Raw genomic sequence first — 13948 nt, forward strand, 5'->3', positions numbered from 1 at the left:
AATTACTGGTATTTCTAGTTTAAGAGTTAAAAGAATAACTTTTCCTGCAGTTTCCTTTATGCAGAATAAGAAAACGCTATCAGAATGTAGTAATTCACAGAACAATTCATGCCACAACTCTTATCTATCTTGACAGAAAGCAAATGTTGAAGGTGTGAGATGTTGTGAACTTTGACAAACAAGTTATATAGGCACTTCTCCCTTGCAGTGAGCTGGGCCACATGCCCATCTGACTAAATTAAAATACATATGAAAATGGCAAAACATGCCCAATGCCTTGTAGTTACATAAACCTGTGGTTGGGGGCCAGCATTTTCAAGTCATTCAGACTTCTGTTTACCTTGGTAGCATGTGGATGCTGACATAAACATGGATAGATCAAGCCAAAGCACCTGCTAAAGGCAGTACATACCCATGCATCTAAAGTGATGCCTAGAAAGCTTTTAAGAAAACACCACTTTTTTGCTTTATTTTGTAGAAAAAGTGATGTCTATCTTAGGGCACTTAACTTTCAACAGATGAAGACTGTTTTACAGGATATTTTGGGCCTGAAACTTCCTGCTGCTTTAAGCTGGATTTCAACAGGTCCTATATGGGGTCCTGGCTGCTTTAGAACAAAATTTATTACATCCCGTATATTATGATCTCTGTAATGCACACAGGATTCACATACTTACAAAAAAATACATTTTCCACTTCTTGGGAAGGAAAGCTGTATCAGTTTAAAATTGTTTGTAAGCACCACTTCTGCAGTTAAGGAATTTGCAGTTAAAAAACCTGTCTATTTAGGTAGACACAAGCCAAGGGAATTTCTTATTCATCAAATATGTTGCATTAACAAAAATACTTGCTAATCTTCTGTTCTCACATTCCCATCCTTTCCTTCAGGTCTTGAAGAGTATGCAGGAGGGAGCAGAAAAGCCAGTAGAGTCTGCATGTATTCAAAAGTTGATCCTATCAGAGCCTTAACTATTTCAGCTGATAAAGATGAAGGAAGAGCCCTCCTTCTCCCAGTGGCACTACCAACTACATTCTGCCATGTACAGAAACTGAGTACACTGGGCCAGCAGACTTCCAACCAAGTGGCTTTACCTCACACTTACTTTCACTCAAAGAAAAAACTTACCTTTCCTTTTTATTATAGTTATTATTCAACTGCCTGCTTCTGCTCGTTGAATTTTAAAAAATATTAATAGTAACATCTTGTTAGCAATTTTAATAGTTTGTCAGACTATAAGTCAGTATCCTTCTAAAAGACTCCCCCCACAAAAAAGAAGATTAAAAGCACCACCCAGAGCTCTTTTATACTTTTCTACTTCCAAGTGAAGATGGTTAACAAGATCCTAGATAAAATAAAATTTATTACTTCCTTTACAAAATAATACCTACCAGGTCCTGAGACTCCATAAACATAGCCAACAAAAGCCTCTCTTTCCTCATCACGGATTTTGGGGAGTTTAGAGAAGTCCATTTTGCCTGTTCAACTGTACAAAAGAAAAAAATAAGTCAGTCCTCAAGAACACACACACATGTAGTATGTTCCTCCTCTTCCTTCCCTCTGCTCTCTTCTTGTTTCCAGTTAAAAAGCATTCTGAACTCACAGCCTGAAGCACCTTAACCACACTGATTTTACAGCTGTAAAAAGTTAAAAAGTAACTGATTTAAACAAAAAACAGATCTGAGATTCCTTACTGCAGAAACACAGGGTAGAACATCACTCCATAATATGCTCCACGAAATGCTACTAAATGAAAAAGATGCAGTCCAACAAAGACCTAACATTGCACTGGTTTTAAGCTTGGTAATATGATACTTAAACAGAAAAATTCTTTTGTCTTCCACATCTCATTATCCTCCTTCAAAATATGGTGTTTCCCATGACTCTGAGTGAGCAAGAGAACGTTCTGGGTCTGCTTTACCGCCACCCGTCTCTAAAACGCAATACTACAAATATTAATTGTGCAAATTCTATTTTTGCCATCTTAAGCTGCTGAATCACAGGGTTTAGAGGAAGAAACACAGGTTTTGAGAAGCACCAGCACACAAACACGTGAGTGCTTTCCATGTGTCTCACAGCTACATATTATGCAGTCTTCACTCCCAGTGAAACCCATAGAGCATTACAGAACAATTGTGCTGAATAATGGCCAAAACCCCCAACTTGCAACAGTCAAACAACAGGCTGTCATCTCTTGCCAGTAACTGTTTAGTGAATCTAAACAACTGGCACTGGAAAAGCTGTTTTATCAACAGACTTCCTCCACCCATGTTTGTCCTGTGGCTGACAGTTGGGTTGTCCTGCTTCCTGTGCAGATCAGAGGATCTAATGGCTTTGCTTTGTGAGCCCTTATCATGCTGTGTGTTTCCTTGGAAACTGATTGGTGTTACAGAACTGTAAGGCCACTCTCTTCCCATCTCTCCTGTACTGACACACTTAGGGCACAGCACTGGTGCAAGGTGCACTATGGCAGCCCCAGCACAAAATGCTCTCTGTGCTAATCATCAGCAAGGCCCCTGGTTAGATGATATGAACTGGGAGGCATCTTTGACACACTCAGTCTTTGAGAGAAGTCTAATCTAGGCAGCAAATACAAAGGCATACTCAGGCTTAAAAACCTGCCCTGTGTATAACAAGCAAGGCAACAACTACATTGCCACCCTTTCCACTACAATTAAAGGATACTTTTTTGCCTGTTCTTCCGGAGCAGTAGCTGACATCTGCTATTCTTGAAATCCTACAACTGTTTTCCAGCTTTTCAACACAACAAAACAGGTCCTCTGCCCCTCAGCGTCTTTACTGATCTGTAAGTTTTTAATTGGTGTCACTTCTCCATAAAATAAAATCTCCCACGATTCCAAACCCCTCTTCATCCTGAAGAAATACCTTCTTCCAGGCTCCATGTCTCTCTGGAGCGTATTGTCTATCATGGCTGCCACTGATTTATTCCACAGCAGCCATCACAACAGTTGATCATGGCTCAGTCACCATCAGCCTGGAACAGACCTGCTAACTGGTCTTGAGACCAAAGGCTAAGCCAGATATCCATCAGACCCTGCTATCCTCCATAGCCATAGGTTAGCTTTCACTCTGCCTGTTGTTTAGAGCCAGGAGACAATTTTAATTTCACAGCTTTTTTCTCAAATGCCTCTCTGACAAATGGCAGAGGGGAGGTCCTTGCAAAGCAATCTGCAGTTCCTAAGCAGCTGGTATGAGCTGGTTCTGGTCTGACTAACGCGACTATCTCATCTTTTTTCGCTTTTAACAACTAAAACATTGCAAAACTCAAGCACGCTTACTGTTCATACCAAAAGAAGCAGCTGTTCTTATAAATCCAAATTAAACATTTACTTCAACTCACCATACAGAACAATCTAGCATCCTACTACCAAAATCTTCTATAAAAGCACAATAAAGAATTAAACCAAATTCTCATAACTGAATTAGTGACACAGCTTGGCAATTAGACAGCATCCCATATGAAAGAATCAAATTACAAAGGCAAGGAAAAGCAGAAACACTGGGCCAGTTTCAATTTAAATTAACTTTTCTTCATAATCAAAACCTGCTTGAAGTGATTGTTTATCTTTTAGGCAGGCAAGTAAGAACCTCAGAACAGCCATTCTGCAGTTAAATGGCAACATCCTGACAGCCAGCACTTGCCTCTCTTGTTCCTGTGGCTGCTCTGCTCCCTCTCTCTTCCTACAGCCACCTTTCCAAATGACTGCCAAGCCAAGTAGAAGCAGGGGATTCCTCCACTAGACCACCTAGCAACACACTGATAAACCCAGTCTTTGCCATGATCTCTAGCACCTGCACCAACTGCTTTTAAGCACATACCTATAAACCATTCCAAGTGTAAAAGACGAAATAATTCTTCCTCACCTCTGTTTCACCTCCACTATACCTCCAAAGTGGTCTACATAGAGCCAGTGCCCACCCAGCCAGGCTGACCTCTTTATTAAGGAGCTACACATCTTTTAACACTGAATACAACTTTGGGGAAAAAAAAAGCTGTTTATGTCTGCATCATTTTCGTGTGCTTGTGTGCTAGCACTAGAGATTTTCAATTTATATGGAAAAGTCCTTGAGGGCCTTACCTTCCTACCCTGTTAAATGTTTTCATTGCCAGTACTCAGAGAAAATTAAATTCCCTAAAACACATACATACCCAGAAGCCATGGTAGCTGACCATTTTAGAAATCCACTGAGCCCCTAAGGCCTTTAAAAGGCCTCTTGCCAACACAGGATATTAGGCACTATATGCAACTGCCTCCTACAAAAGTCCACAAGTACATCTACATAGGATATTATTTTAATTCCCTTATGAGCAAAGATGCATCTTGAATCCTTTACAATTTATATACAGGAATCTTTCTTGTCTAAAACAGTTCACCAATTGATTTCAAACATGCTCTTAAGCTCTAGCAGTCGTATTCTGATTAACAGTACCTGAAATGAAAATATTACTTGCAGGGAAACCTTCTCTGACTAAAAGGTGATTTATTACAGTAATTTTAAATCATAATTAAACAAGAAAGAGCCCATAACCTGTGCTATCTTGGTTTCTCCCCAGCACATTAATCTTGGTTACACAGTAGCCCCAAAAATGTAACTGCCCTGCTCTCAATGTTGGAGAAACCCATTTTCTGTCACTGTCCCTGGGATTTACATCAAACATTCGAGCAGACACAGAATTTACATGATGAACTGCTGTAACACAAAAATCTTTTCAAAATTCAGATTCGGGTGAGATTTCTAAAAGGACCTTTCTTGCAGCAAGGAAGAAAATCCCTGACAATTTAATCACATAAACACAGATCCTTACCTTATTTTGCAGAAGCAGGGCGTAACAAAAACCCACAGGCCCAATTCGAAAGCTAGAATTCAGCAGTTAAGCATCACCGCTTGCGAAATAATTGTCCTTCTAGTGCCCCTCCACAGAGGGATGAGAAAGCCTGCTGCAGAGGGGAAAGAAATTTCTGACACACAGCAGAGGCATAACCACCTGACTTGATGAGTCATCAGTCTCTCCCTCTCTCTCCCACCAGCACCGAGGAATGCCGCAATAGCAATCCCAGCCACCTAGAGCCCAGCTGAACTCCCATCTGTGCCTTCCTCACTGCACAGGACGGAGCAGAAGAAATTAAAAGGCTTCAGCGTTTGCATTAAGGGCTTCCTATAAAGCCGGTAATTCCAATGTCCCGAGTGCTGCATACAAGTACACAAAAATCCTTGAAAGAGATGCATGTTTTCTGCTGGAATCTGTCCCCCTGCCAGCCCTCCAGTGTAATACAGCCATGTCAGTGTGTGCTCTGCTCTGGAAGAGCTTAACAGGACAACTGCTTATCAACAGACTGCACAGGGAGGCGCTGAACACACTGCAATACTAATTGCTTGAGTACGTTCAGCAGTATTGATTGCCTCCAAGAGTCTTGTGGGGCTTCCTTTTGCTCAGAAGCCTTTCCCCTGGCCAGCAGAAGCAGTAATGCAACTGCACAACATCCAGCACCTCAGCAAAGCAGAGTGCTGTGGCACCCTGAGTGACAGCTGCTGGCAGTCTTTGCAACTTCTCAAGTCTATCTTCGCAAGGTCTAGGATTACCAACACTTCAAATTGGCACAAAAGCTTAAATACACTAACCAAAACTGTAATAAACAGCACAATATTAGTAATTCAGCATTACGTTAATAAGCTGCCAGTGCTAGGATTCATTCTGCTGGAGTAACTTTGAAGTAAGGTCATAGATTTTAGTATATCTGAAACAGACTAATGTGTTTTGATTTCCAAGGGTAGAAAAACAGAGTCAGAATATAAGCCCTTACATTTGATATCCAGGAAAGCTTAATAGGCATGAACAGTAAAATGTAGTCAAAGAAAGTTTTCCAAAGAAAATTCTACTTCCTTCTCTTCTTAGTAAAAACCTAGATATTACAGGATAGTAAATATCACCACCCACACTGGACAATCAGCTTAGTGTCACACTGAAGTGATGCTTCAGATTCAAGACTGCCAACATTTACTGTGTTCACCTGAACAGACTCTGGCACAGTGCATAAATCCCAGTGTCCAGCTGCATGAAGATCTGTTGCAAGGGCCTCATAAATAATAGGATAATCACTGACACAGATTTCCTGTAACTGCGACAGTTTATACTTCCCCTTCTAACAGATGATATCTTTAAGAGGAAGTATTAAAAAAAATACAGCGCCTGAATTACTAGACAAAGGCAGAAGTTTGGCAGCATTTTCATATCTAGAATTTGGGATATTGTACCAGAAGAAACAACATGCCCAGAACTCTAACACAGGTCACTGGGAAAGGAAGCCCAATAGTATTCTCAGGAAATCTACTCCTTCATAGTATGCAGAGTTGTAAATTTACTCTAACACAGCAAGGAAAATTGCTCCAGATTTCTCAGTCACTAAATAACTGGCTTGAAGGCACCTCTGGCATTCATCTACTTCCAGTGCCCAGCTCCAACCAAGCTGATGTAGGCTGCTCAGGGCCACATCCAGATGGGGTTTGATTACCTCCACGGATGAAGACACCACAACCCTTCGGGCAACCTGTTTGTGTTCAGACAACCTTGCAGTAAAAAGTGTTTTCTTATGTTTAAAGGGAATTAATTCCCTGTATTTCAGTTTGTGTCCATTGTGTCTTGTTACTTCAGCAGGCACCACTGAGAAGAGTCTGGCTCCATCTTCTTTGCTCTCTCCAATCAGGTGTTTATATACTTTACAGTAAGATTCTCAGAGCCTTCTTTCATTGAGGCTACATAATCCCAGCTCTCTCATCCTCTTTTCCTATCTCCAAATGCTTAACAGTCTTTGTGGCCCTTTTCTGGATGCATACCATTAAGCCATTTCTTTCTTCTACTGGAGAATCCAGAACCAGACCCAGCACTCCAGACGTGGTTTCCATCAAGCTTAACCAAGGTGAAAAACCACCTCCCTGAACCCATTGGTGGGATTCTTCCAAACTCAGCCCAGGACAGTGCTAGCTGCCTTTGCCAGAATGGTACATTGCCAGCTGATGTTCAGCCTGGGGACCTCCAGTTCTTTTCAGCATTCATTCAGTCCTCAGCCTGCAACAGGGTATGTGGTTATTCTGCTAGTGCAGGACTTTGCACTTCCCTCTGTCAAACTACATGGAATTCCTGTCAGCCTATTTTTTCCAGTCTGTCAAGGTCCCTTTGTATGGCAGCAGAACCCTCTGCAATATCAAACACCTTCCAACTGTGTCATCTGCACTCTAATGAAACCAGGCAGGAGTCACGTCCTGTGCTCAACACAACCATGTGGCTCATTCTGCTCATGACACAGACATTGTGAAGAGAACACCACCAACCTTCCTGCCATAAGCTCTGAGCTAGGGGGATTATTTCTTAAACTCAATGATATGGACATTCTTCCATTTAGTTATTCATACAATTTCAGTTGTCACATGGCACTTTGAGGCCATCTCTGCTCTGGATAAATCAGGAAGCTGCTTAAGCAATGCTCAGATATGCACTGTGGACCCATCTGCAGCCCTACAAGACAATTTATCTTTCACAGAAATTTTTCCCTGGGTTCCTATAAGTGCCTTCTTCTCACATCATGCTGCTTTGCTCAGCACATGTACACGTAAATCCACGTGTATTAAAGGAAAGAGGCAGGAAAGAGACTTGTGCAGCATGCAATGCCAACAAAGTGAGACCAGGCAACACTGAACTCATGAAATCCATCACAGGCTCCTACTGTCCTCCCCTCAAAACAGATGGGGACTTACCTGTGGGCATGCCAATACATACAAGTCTGATACTTCAAACAAACATCATGCCTTGCATACAAGCTAAAGATATAACAATATATTCATATTTGATACATATATACAACATAAGTATATATTCCCAAAGCAAAGGTGGGGAGCGAAGTCTGTTCACGCAAGGTGTACCACCATCACAAACTGGTACTCCAGCACCCAAGCTTTTATTCAGCAGCTTGGGAAATTCCTTCAGTTAGCCCAGAGCAGTACTAGAACAAAGCTGTGCTTGAACACGACCAAGAAGTTAGCAGCAGAAATAAAACTAGATAGAAAGGCTGGCAAGGTGTTCACTGTAAGTGCTTTGACCCACTGATGATCTGAGCTCAGTAGATAAGTGGCCTTCAAACATCAAACGCAGCTATCATGCCACATCTAGAATTGATAAAAATCCTAGTTTAATCCATTAAAATACTCCTGTTACTAGAGAAAACCATATTGTCCACATGAAAAATATCTTCATCAGCTGACTCATATGCTAGAGTTTTCCATAATAGGGTTTTCTATACCAATTCTTTCCTCTCAGCTGAGTCTTCTGCAGAGGGGAAATTGATGAGCCTCTCCTTAGCTCTTACTTGCTACACTGCTTCACAATTTTACTACTGTAAAAAATTTGACATTCCTGTCAGCCTGCTACACATTCTGCCCTTTCTTTCACTTGATAGACTTTCACACAAAAGAAGATCTAATGCAACCGAAATCCAAACCATAATACAGAACACTAATACAATATTCATTTCTGTGTTCTACAGTGACCTTCTTTTCGTATCCTGATCCTGTCAGCTAGCTGCTAGGGCTGAAAAGTTCTGCAGCCATCTGCTCAGTGCAATGCTCAGTCATTTCCTCAAGATGAACAGTCTTCATTAACCTCACTAACATTACTGCCAAACTAAAATCCACCTTTGCTTTTATTAAGTAAAAGTCACTCGACTTTCAGGTGTATTTGGCATCATTATTTGAAATACTGTTTGTTGCTCTAACCTTTAAGATGACAAACATTAAAATGAGATTATTACATAGCTGTAAGCAACTATAGCAGCAAACTTTACTACAGTTCAGCAGAGCCACTTCTGAAGAGCTGAAGATCTTACCTCGACAGACAAAAGGTGTGCAATTTGACAAAACAACTGCCGCTAGATTTTCAAGTCAGGCTCAGTTTCCTCTTCAAGTTTCACCACAGCCTAACTCTTTGTCCCCAGGTGTAATGCCTAAAATACTGCGCATGAGTTTGGAATAAGCATTTCATCATTACACTTACATTTCAGATCATTTGTAAAGTTAGGATATTATGGAATCTTCAGTTTATTATGCAAGGTATTTGACTCCTGGTTTGAAGAGCTGAACCACGAGTGAGTCTGCATGAAAACCTTTGAGAAAGATCCAACATCCCCAGCAGACAGAAGTAGTCTTTTATAGCACCTTTACTATAATGAAACACCTGGCTGGAATCAAAAACACACCTATTTGGCACAGGATTCCAGTAAAAGGAAATTAAGTTGAGGTTGACTTTTTCTGTAATGGAAAACTGCATCTTTATGTTTTAAAAGAAGTTAAGTTACATTTGAAAATTTTATGTTCAATTACCTGAAGTATTTACAGCTTCTTTAAAACAGCTAGAGGCCCTTCCAACTGAATTTCAACATCGTTTAACCCACATATCATGGTGTTGTCTGAACATCTACTAGGTGATGCAGTTTTATCTCATGATAACAAAACCCTGAAAACTTCAAGGATCTATAAGCAATTCACATAATAAAATTGCCTATTCAGACATCTTTACCAATGTAGTCTGCATTTAGTCAAAAATACCTTTTTAGGGGTTTTTTCTGGAGAGCTGCTTTTTAAGGTCTTACTTTCAGGGTGGGAAATAAAGTAATGATACAGTGTAACAACGACAAGGACCAAAAGTTTGCCCCAACTAAAAGTTCCTGGAAGATGAAGTTTCTTTGCTCGGATATTAAAAACCTGTCAAGTCATTCTTCAGGCCCTTATACAAAACTTGCATACCTGAAAGCTTTTGTCCAGCTACAAGCTAGTCCCATAAAGGCACAGCTGTCTCTCCATAAAGACAATGGCTTTTCCCATATCCTTCCTACACCTTCTCACACTTAACCATCCCAACCACAACAGGACTGCTGTTCATGCTTAGGGCACTGAACACAGACCAGCACCAAAGACATCCAAACCACCTCTCTCTTACATGAACCACCACAAACCACTTCAGTAAGCAAGTATAGCTTACATCAGCCTAAAGATGGGACACAGCATCTTCACAGCATGCATTTTGTCATTTTTCTTGGGATGCTGTCTGGTAGAAACACAGTTGGGTAGACTGGTCAGCTGAAACTCACCAGAGAACCAACATTTCAACTTGGCCATGATCCTGGTTTAATCTTTACAGCACAACCACTCTTCAATTGATTAGGAAAGACAAAGATAAGGCATTCATATTACAGAGACCCTCTAGAACACTACTTCTCTTAAACATTTACATCTGCAATGTGTCTATCTTCAGCAGGCTTTTTAGTTCATTTATCTGTTCAGCACAATGAGTCTCAGTTAACTGGGGCAGCTTCCCATACTAGTTTTAGTCCTTGATGATTACTTTTGATTTGAACACTTGAAGTTAACAGACTTCCCAAAATATTGTAAACTATGACAGAATTCAAAGAACTGTCAAGAGGGGCCACTGTCAGACAAATAATTTCTGAAGAGAGTGAGTAATGACACTGAAATTTACCATTACACAAGCTCAGAGGAGTAATCAAGCTGGTGAAGCAAGAAAATAAGTTCAGCAGCTAAAACTGGCCTTCATCTGTCATTTGGTTAAGTGGTAGTAACAAGGTCTGTTAGTTTAGGACTTTCAGGATTTATCCATATACATCTTACTCATTCTCAAAGTGTATCATTTCAGTAAAGCCAGGCCTTGGAAGGCAAAGTCTGTTAGAATAGCCATATAATGTATGGAATTCTAAAAAGCTGGCAGCAAACAGTCGATGTTTCCAAACTATGGGGGTGTTGAGCTTGAGAGTTTGACAAACACAGGAGAAGTAAATGCTTGGATGAAACCAAACAAAAAACATTGATAAGAGTGTAGAACTTAATACCGTGAGAGATGACCAAACCCAAGAATTTGGTATAAGCTCAGCTGTCCACTCTCAAAGGGAAAAATTGAGTGAACATATCCAAGAGGAGCAAAAAAACATTTTATACCATAAAAAAGGTACAACAATGACAAACAGAAGATCCAGTCTAAGCCAGTCTTGCATGTTGGACATTTAGGTGATTATTGGCTTATTCTGTACAGGAAAAAAAAAAGGCTGAAAAGTTTAAATTCCTTCTTCTTCTTCTGCTAGAGTACAACACCACTTCTCTCTGCCCAGCTGGAAGGCTAAAGAAGTCACATGTTTTAAGATGTAGAGTCAGAATTAATGAGCATGATATTCCAGTTGACTACACGGTCTGTTTTCCTTGGTACAATTCCAGCCTAAAAAAATCATGTGGATACCATTGTTCAACAATACCTCAGCATTTCCAAGTCTGAAATCCCCCACTTCTTAACCAATGAAACAAGCATGGAGAAAAGAGCATATTTCAGGCAATGTAACATTGGGTTTTGCATGGTTTGTGTTTTGTAGGGTTTTCTTAAAAAGACAGAGAGAAAAAAAAGAAGGATTACTACTTGGCTAGCAGTAGCATTCAACACTTTATGGTCAACATCAAAGTAACCAAAGATCCCAAGTAAGTTATCCTGTAATCCTTTTTCTAAAAGAGTAATTAGGAAGGTAGCCATAGCTTACAAATATGCAATTTAAAAGCACAAGGGAAACCCATCAGCAGGAACTTTCAGGGCTTGAGAACATGAAGACACAGCATTAGGGCATCCAAACTGAAAGGGGAAAAGCACAGTGCCTCTGAAAGTATCTTCAGATGAATCATCTGGTAACCTGCTGATCTGCAGCAGCTTTGGATGACAATGTGTAACAACAACACCCATGCAAGTCTGGAAGATAAATGCATAAAGACATACTGGAAAAAAGTTTAGAGCAGGGCAAGAGGACACTTCAGGCCCACAGACTTTGTAAATCAGGATCAATGATTTACGTTTATTTTGGTCTAAGTATACCTTAACATTTTTTACTGTTAAGATATACTTAGACCACACTAAAAGCTAAATTTAAGCTAATGCTCTATAAAAATTAAGCAAGCAACACTAATCACTAATAAGTCAACCCTATTAGCACTACCTGTAGACAATAATTCTTGATTTGGAAAATGACAAGGCAGCATTTACAGGAAACAGAGATCTTGTGTTACTATTGCAACACAAGACTACAACCCCCCTTTGAACAGTCAGCTGATGCCAGCAGCCATTTTCCACCGTTGCCTTAACTTCTCCTTCCCTGTTCTCTCAAGCTGATGTCCATGGTGATTTAGTATTTCTGAATGTCACACTTTGCCACCTGATCACAAAATTAAGACTTTTTTCCCTACATAAAGGAATAAAGCTTTCTCAGAGGACTTCATATAACAGACAGGCACAGCAAAAATAACCTGCAGTATTTTTGGTAATTCAAAGACCCGTAGATTCTGATCTCATTTCATGTAGAAAATTGTAAAATGTAGACATTATTAAATATTTCGTTTTGGTCATTGAAAAGGCTTTTGAACATACTGCACAGAGAAGCCAAACGTTCAGCTGCTGTGGATCTGCACCGTGCAGAAGTCAACACAAATACAGCATAACTTACAACACACTGAAGATCTGCCTCAGCTACTCAAACTTCCACTTGTAAATGCCAGCTTGTATTTGGCATGTTCTTGCTAATAAATCACTTCTAGCAGTCTGTCAGCAGGTTTTCCTACTTTTCCACCCCCTCTCTACTCCGTCAAGCAGAATTAGCATTTGAAATACCGTGCTAGATCAAATAGCCAGTGTACTCTGCTGAAGTATTGCATTACAATGAATAAAACTATCACCAAATTGCTTTTATGCCCAGCAGGAGTGCAAATTCTGATGGAAGACAGTAAAACCGTAGGAAGAAAGACTTTACTTTCTTCCTAAGAAAGCAAATAACTTTGGGCAACTGCACTGAATGGCCAGGTCTTGACACATATGTGTCACATAGTCCAATGTCACAGCTACCTGTAACACGAACATCACACAGAATCCAGTCGTGCAGGATTTTGTTCTCGCCTTTAAGTGAATGCCAAGTGTGATGTCTGGAACACCTCATCCACACCAGGACTGTGTCACTGGCTACAGAACAGGAAGCACATTCGATGTGCTGCCAGTCCATTCAAGCACAAAACACCGGCTGTGCTCTGCTGCAGTGAGGAGCAGCAGCAACCCTGCTCCTCCCCAGCCCTGCTGTGGCTCTGCTGGGCTGCGGGCAAGGAAACATCCACATCCACATCCACATCCACATCCACATCCAGCCCCGCAAGATGGTGGGATGACCGGCATAGGAACCCAGCCGTTATCGCCCCGTCCCTCTTCTGTACGGAATCCTGGCTAACCCTAAGGCATCTCACTGGGCGTCTGGAGAGCGCTCGGCAGGTTTTTCATTCAGGGGCTTTGCATCCCGGTCTCCTCTCGCTGCGAAGCGGGGCCGGCAAGCACCCGCCCGCCTGCCGCGGCTCTCCCGCGGGTCACGGCCCCGTGAAGGTCACTCGGCTGCCCAGGGCCCGGCGCCAGCCGCCCCGCACAGCCGGGGCCGCGCTGCCTCTGCGAGCGGCTCCGCGGGGAGAGCGCGTCCTTCCCGGCAGGCTCCGAGCGGGGCGGGCAGCGGCGGGAGCCGACCCAGCCTTCCCCGCGACCCCCGGGCGCGGCTCGGGAGCGGCGGAGAGAGCGGTGCGGGGCAGGGCAGGGGGAGAGGGGGCCGAGCGTCTCACCTGGGCCGGCCCGGCGCGCCCGAATCCGCCCGACTCCCTGCGGCGGCAAAGGCGGCGCTGATCAGCTGACGCCGGGCCCCGCGCGCATGCGCCGCGCCGCACACCGGAAGCGCCGGGCGCCGGCCCTGCCCAACTCCGGGCGGAGCTTCGGCCGCCCAGCCAGGGCCGCTTCCGGGCGGGAGTGCCCCGGGCGCGGCGGGGCGCGCCGATTGGTCGTTCTGTGCCACGTGACGGCGGCTCCGCCCCGCC

General features: G+C 42.4%; 1 protein-coding gene across 2 annotated transcripts in view; it reads right to left on the bottom strand.

Annotated features, from left to right (window-relative positions):
• ATP6V1A (ATPase H+ transporting V1 subunit A) overlaps positions 1–13851 on the bottom strand; it is a 29494-nt gene extending 15643 nt beyond the window's left edge. The window contains exons 1-2 of one of the 2 annotated variants that reach the window (XM_085069792.1): positions 13700–13851; positions 1390–1484 (exon numbers count right to left, since the gene is read on the bottom strand). In XM_085069792.1, coding sequence (XP_084925918.1) covers positions 1390–1471 — 82 coding nt within the window. In that variant the 5' untranslated portion in view covers positions 1472–1484; positions 13700–13851. Of the gene's footprint in view, positions 1–1389; positions 1485–4826; positions 4986–13699 lie in introns of those variants that run through there. The other variant, XM_085069797.1, reaches the window with a different exon arrangement.
• Positions 13852–13948: the final 97 nt, after the last annotated feature.

Source organism: Lichenostomus cassidix, chromosome 1 (assembly GCF_008360975.1).
Source record: "Lichenostomus cassidix isolate B80296 chromosome 1, HeHo_3.0, whole genome shotgun sequence".
Taxonomy (NCBI): Eukaryota; Metazoa; Chordata; class Aves; order Passeriformes; family Meliphagidae; genus Lichenostomus; species Lichenostomus cassidix.